Here is a 6373-nt window from a genome sequence, read left to right on the forward strand (position 1 = left end):
AAGAGAATGGGAAATGGGAGGTGGCAAGGAGAGATTTCAGCATTATTTGCAATATTTGAATTATTATTAACAGAATCTATACACATAATACTTGAATAAAAGGTTAAAGTGCCTAAATTCAGCAAACAAATTCAAATAGTAGATTAAGTAGAAAGACAGTTAATTACTCGTTAGACGATAAAGAACACTGCCACCCAGAATACCCAAAAGCATTGGTAGCTCACTTGGTTGGAGCATCGTCCTGATGCAGCACAGTTGTGGGTTTGATCCCTAGTGGGGGATGTGCAAGCCAGCCAATGAATGCATAAGTATGTGGAGCGGCAGATCGATGTTTCTCTCTCTCTCAAATAAATAAATAAAAACTTTTATAGCAGAAAAAAAGTCATGAAAGAACCTTAACTAAAACACCAACCTGGACCCACTGTGGAAAAGAAAGACTAAGTCAGAAAATTAATTAAAGTCCTATCAACTGGTAGTTAAAGAGGTACACTTGACCAGTGATTCACCAGCAATAAACTTAAGGAAATGATAAGAGCTACAATTATACACATAAAAACAAAGACAAACATTCATCATAAATATAAAAGTGGAAAGGCTTAAATAAACCAAAGGATCCTAGATTTTCCAACTTTCTATTCACTCTTACCAGCCACCTAGGAATAGGGCTGCTTCTAACTGATTAAACTCAGTTCACTTTTACTCTTTTGTTGTTGTGTGCTGTAGCAAGGATGATGAAAAATGCAACCATGAGGTTCAGTCTGCTATAGAAGGAAGTCATGAGCACACAGCTACTACATATACACATCTGGGACCTTGAAACCAGAAGAACCTGATCTGATGCCTACTCTAGTTCTTCTTTCCACATCTACATCTTCTACTAATTTGGTTACTTACTTACTCACCCTTTTATTTTCAAACATACAGTGCCAGCCACTTGAATTTTAGAGTTACTTTACCTTTCTTTTCTTAAAAAAAAAAGATTTTTTAAAAGGGGTGAGTACTAAACTTTTCAATTTTATTAGATATAGTATGTGCAATGTTAAAAACAACCTCTAATAAAAAAATCCATATACACTTTATTTTTAAAGAGAGAATTTACAGGTTTTTAATGTTTTTTTCTTAACTTTTTAAAAAGATTTTTATTTATTTACTTTTAGAGAAGGGAGGGAAAAACTTCAATGTGTGGCTGCCTCTCACACGCCCCCTACTGGGGACCTGGCCTGCAACCCAGGTATGTGCCCTGACGGGGAATAGAATTGGAGACCTTTTTGTTTGCAGGCTGGCACTCAATCCACTAAGCCACATCGGCCAGGGCTTTTTTTTTTTTTAAGACTTTATTTTTCTACTTTTAGAGAGAAGGGAAGGGAGGGGAAAAAAAGAGGGAGAGAAACATCCATGTCCGAGATGTATACACCAATGGGTTTACCTCTAGCACGACCCTAACCTGGGAACCTGGCCCGCAGCCCAGGCATGTGCCCTGACCGGGAATCAAATCTGCGACCCCTCGGTTTGCAGGCCGGCACTCAATCCACTGAGCCACACCAGCCAGAGCTCCAATGTACACTTTAAAAAGGTTTATGAAACATTTTAATGACCGCTCAGATTCTCCATGGAACAAATGAAGATGACGAATGTCTGCTAAACAGTGATTCTAGGATGAGCAGCAATGAACTGGTTTCAGCAAAATGCAGTAAAGATTCCCAATGGGTCGTCCCCTTCCCAACGATCCTCAAATCATGTTCTTCAATTCTTCTGGTCTCTTTATTTTACCCCTCCCAAAGCTGAAATCTAACTTAAATGTTGGTAAAGTAATTTGGTAATATTTTGATGTTATTTCCCTCAGTTCTAACATTTGTTATGGAATCACAAGCATACCTTTTACACACCAAAATTAAGCATGGAATTTAGTAAGGTCAGCTGAATAACAATTTCATCAAATACTTTAAAATATAGGATAATATTTTTACCTTCTCCGTAACTCCTCTGCTGAGCTGACTCTAAAGACAATCAAGTTTGAGCACAGAGACGGAAACACCAAATCTAAACGACAGGAGCCCAAGACCAGAAAGTGGGGAGGAGCTGAGTGCTGATCTCAGTTGCTCCAAAACTTGCATCGAGAATCTGTGTGACGCGGGGCAATTAACCGTAAATAAGGAAAAGCTTACAGAACATCGAAACGTTCACTTGTAGACTCATCAACTTTCCAGTCTGAGACAGAGAAAGGCTGAGAGGCCCCGCAGCTAAACAGCCCCAGTTTTGGCAAAGAAAAAGCTAAGAGGGCGGCGACGGATCACCGCACCCAACGCCTTGGACTAACAAGTGAGGCTGCACTTCCGAGGGTACAGGAGGCCTTGGTAACACCCCCGTGGCCCAAGCTGCCTCTGCCGCACCCCCCGCCACAGGCAAGGCCGGGACCCTCGAACCGTAGCCAGGCCCCGCCCGACCGGTCCTCAGCCTTCCTCTGACCAGCGGAGCTCTGCCCGTCTCCAGCCTCGTCCCGGTCTCAGACCCAGGCCAGCGGCAAACGCATCACCCAGCCTGCCTACCTTGGTCGTACGGATGTGCTCCATCCCGATGAGAGTCGGCCGGCAGCCAGCCTCACCGGCGTCTCACGAGGCCCGGGAACCAGGGCGGGGACAGCAACCCAAACCCAGCAGGAACAAGCTCATCTGTCGAGCGCCACCGACAGTCAGCCCGCCCCCAGCTAAACCGACTGCGCAGGCGCAGCGGTCTGCGCCGTCTCCTAGAAACACTTCCCCAAACCGAGGGGCGGGAGAAAAGGCGTGGGCGGGTGGGGCAGAGCCTTGGCGGAAGGAGAGGAGCTTCTTAGTCCTTGGGGACTTCGCCAGTCCTACAGTGCCCCCTGCCTGTGGAGGACTCACCAAACCCCCGACAAAGGCGATCTTTTATCGAGCAGCTCGCAGAGGACCAGAAACACAGGAGTGTGAATGGCTCCGGTGAGGATTTTGCTACGCATGAAACCTGTAGAAATGCCATGGAGAGAGAATTCGGTGGGTGAGGGTGACCTGTCGCTGAAGTCCATGACCCTACCAGTGGACAGCAACAAATTGCAATGCTTTTTCTTTACTTTGAGCTACAATTCTACTCACAAGAATCTAGTCGGAGGAAACAATCAGATATATTTAGTTTAGCTTTATTTGAAATGACCAAAATCTTCCATACTATGGGATACCATAAATATTAAAAAGTCAAAGTGAGAGGCAACAAACATTTACTTGAAGTCAGAAAATGAATAGCTATCTGGGAAGCCTGATTTAGGGAGAAAACCAAAATACTGTTTGGATTAGGAGACAAAGGCAAGGGGTATTTATGAGAAAGAGAAAGGAAATCAATTATATTAATGGAAGGAAGGTATTTCTGTTGGTGCAGATAAACAGGCATAGTGGTGTTAATTCTAAACAATGCTTTTAATTTTCGATCTGGTAGCCATTGATCCAGTAGTAATAATATCTGCTTTATTGTTTGAGATGCAGTGTTATTTTAGGCCCAGTCCAAAGGTTAATTTGCCCTGTTTTAACATTCCAAGGCTTTGAGATACAAGGTGTTTATGGCAGCTCAACTCCATTTAAAGTGGATCATTTTTTTTACACCAACATCCACTTAAAAACATGCAGTAGGTCTTAAAAGCAAGTAACACCTGAACAAACTGAAAAATCAACAACTTTTCATATATCTGAAAGAAAACTGGAATTACAGGGCAAACCACTGCTCCAAAAATCACAGGGGGGGGGGGAATATAGACAACCACAACTAAGGCAGAAACACATGAATTAAACCTTCCCTGCATATCAGTGCCTGGCAGTTCCTTTTTACCTGCTACAGCATGTCTGACTATACAGAAAAAAAATTACAGAAAATACTAAAAGGCAAAAGTAGAATTTGAAGAGACAAAGGAAGCATCAAAACCAGATTCACATATGCAGGGATGTTGAAATTATCAGCCAGGGAAGTTAAATCAGAATTTATATGCTAAGAGCTCTAAAGGGTAAAGTAAACACCATGCAAGACAGATGGGCAATGTAAGCAGAGAGGTGGGTATTCTAAGAAAGAACCAAAAAGAAATGATAGGGATTTAAAAAAAAAAAAAAAGAAAAACTGCACGAAAAATAAAAAAGGCCTTTGATGGGCTTATAGCAGACTGAACATTGCTGAGGAAAAAAATCTCTGAGTTTGAGGATATCTCAATAGAAACCTCCAAAACTGAAAAGCAAAGAGAAAAAAGAAAAAAAAATAGAACAGAATATTCAAGAAGTATGGAACAGCTACAAAAGGACTGACATATCTGTGGTGGGTATTTCTGAAGAAGAAGAAAGAGGGGAACAGAAGTAATTATTTTGGAACAATAATAACCTAAACTGTTCCCCAAATTAATGTCATACACCAAAACTGTGAGATCCAGAAAGTTCACAGAATACCAAAAAATATAAATACCAGAAAAACTACATACCATTCCCAAACTACATAAAATCAAGGATGAAGTGGGGAAATCTAGAAGAAGCCAGAGGATAACAAATACCTTACCTCTAGAGGAACAAAGATAAGAATTATTTATATCTGACTACTCTTCAGAAACCATGCAAGCAAGAAAAGAGGGAAGTAAAATATTTAAGTGTTGGCAGAAAATAAAAATCAACCAACCTAGAATTCTATACCCTGTGAAATTATCTCACAAAAGTGAAGGGGGAGCCCTGGCTGGGTAGCTCAGTTGGTTAGAGCATTTCCCAATGCACCATGCTGAGGCTGCAGGTTGATCCTGGGTGGGTCTGACACATGCAAGAATCACAGGTCGATGTCTGTCTCTCTCTCCACCCCCACCTCCCCAAAAAATCAATGAAGAAAATGTTTTTAAAAAATTTAGCCCTGGCTGGCGTAGCTTAGTGGATTGAGCTCAGGCTGCGAACCAAAGTGTCACAAGTTCGATTCCCAGTCAGGGCACATGCCTGGGTTGCAGGCCATGACCCCCAGCAACCGCACATTGATGTTTCTCGCTCTCTCGCTCTCTTTCTCCCTCCCTTCCCTCTCCAAAAATAAATAAATAAAATCTTTTAAAAAATTTAAAGAAAGTGGAGGGGCAATAAAGACTTCCTCAGACAAACAAAAATGGAGGGGATTTGTTGCCAGTAGACTTGCCTTGCAAGAAAGTTTCAAACAAGTCCTTTACAGAGAAGGCAAATGGTATAAGTCAGAAGCTTGGATCTATATAAAGAAAGGAAAAGCATGAGAGAAAGAATAAGTGAAAGTAAAATAAAATCTTTTATGTTTTTGTTCTTAATTGATCTAACAGATAACAGTTTCTTCAAATAACAGTGGCAACAATGTACTTGGTTACGTATGCTTGTGGCATAAACATATAAATACAGGGTCCGGGAGAAGAGACGCCTGCTTGAGTGTGGTTGGTAGGATAATCACATGGGTGTAATAATTTATAGTTTTAATTTGAACATTTTACCTAAAATTTCATTTGGTGTGCTTGAGTGTGATATCATTATGTTACAGAATTACATGCTTATGATTTTGGAATAAAAGATTTGGAATAAAAAGGGGTGTTATTTGTGCCAGACCCTGTGTAATTCTGTGGAAGTGAAATGAATTATAGTAATGATACAAGAGATGGGAGGGAGGAATTAGAATTATTTTGTTATTATAAGGTTCTCATACTACCAAAAAATTATGCTGCAGAGAAATATTACATAACAAAAATGTCGGTGCTGTATTAGTGAAATATAGACTGGTAAATGCAATGTGACCATTTTGTAATTTGTATTTATGCAAACAAAAAGCTTACACTTCTAGATATAATTTCTCTATTTTAGTCGTGACTTTTGTAATTTCTCTATTTTACTGGTTCTCAGCCTGGAGTGATTTTGCCCACAGTTGACATTTGGCAATGTCTAGAGACATTTTTGGTTGTTATAAATTGGTGTGGCTATGATGCTATTGGCATATAGTGGGTAAAGGCTAATTCTCCTACTGAACATCCAACAATGCACCAGTCACCCGCCTGCTCATAAAGAATTAACTGGCCTAAGATATCAATTGTGCAGAGGTGGAGAAAACCTTGCTCCATGTTTTCCGTGTTCTGTACTAAGCAGTGTCAACTTTTTGTAACTAGAAAATGCTGTTTTTAAAATACCAACATTTTTACATCATCTTTCTTACTGTGTTTGTTGTTTAGGTATCTGTTTAGGAAAACTTACTTTAACATGTAAGTTTTCTAATTATAATTGTGTTGCATTTTGCCAGCATTTCATTAATTTATTGTACTCAGGTTGTCTTTGTGTCTCTCTGTCATGAGTGCCTGCTATGTTTCATACAGATCGCCAAGCTACAGCAATCCTTACTAAGTATGACA

General features: G+C 40.5%; 1 protein-coding gene across 1 annotated transcript in view; it reads right to left on the reverse strand.

The window, feature by feature from the left end:
* The window catches only part of MTMR6 (myotubularin related protein 6), a 39894-nt gene extending 37130 nt beyond the window's left edge, over positions 1-2764 (reverse strand). Inside the window, exon 1 of the mRNA XM_028504471.2 lies at positions 2547-2764. Coding sequence (XP_028360272.1) covers positions 2547-2570 — 24 coding nt within the window. The 5' untranslated portion in view covers positions 2571-2764. The remainder of the gene's footprint in view (positions 1-2546) is intronic.
* Positions 2765-6373: the final 3609 nt, after the last annotated feature.

The sequence above is a fragment of the Phyllostomus discolor genome, chromosome 2 (genome assembly GCF_004126475.2).
Source record: "Phyllostomus discolor isolate MPI-MPIP mPhyDis1 chromosome 2, mPhyDis1.pri.v3, whole genome shotgun sequence".
In the NCBI taxonomy this organism is placed as follows: Eukaryota; Metazoa; Chordata; class Mammalia; order Chiroptera; family Phyllostomidae; genus Phyllostomus; species Phyllostomus discolor.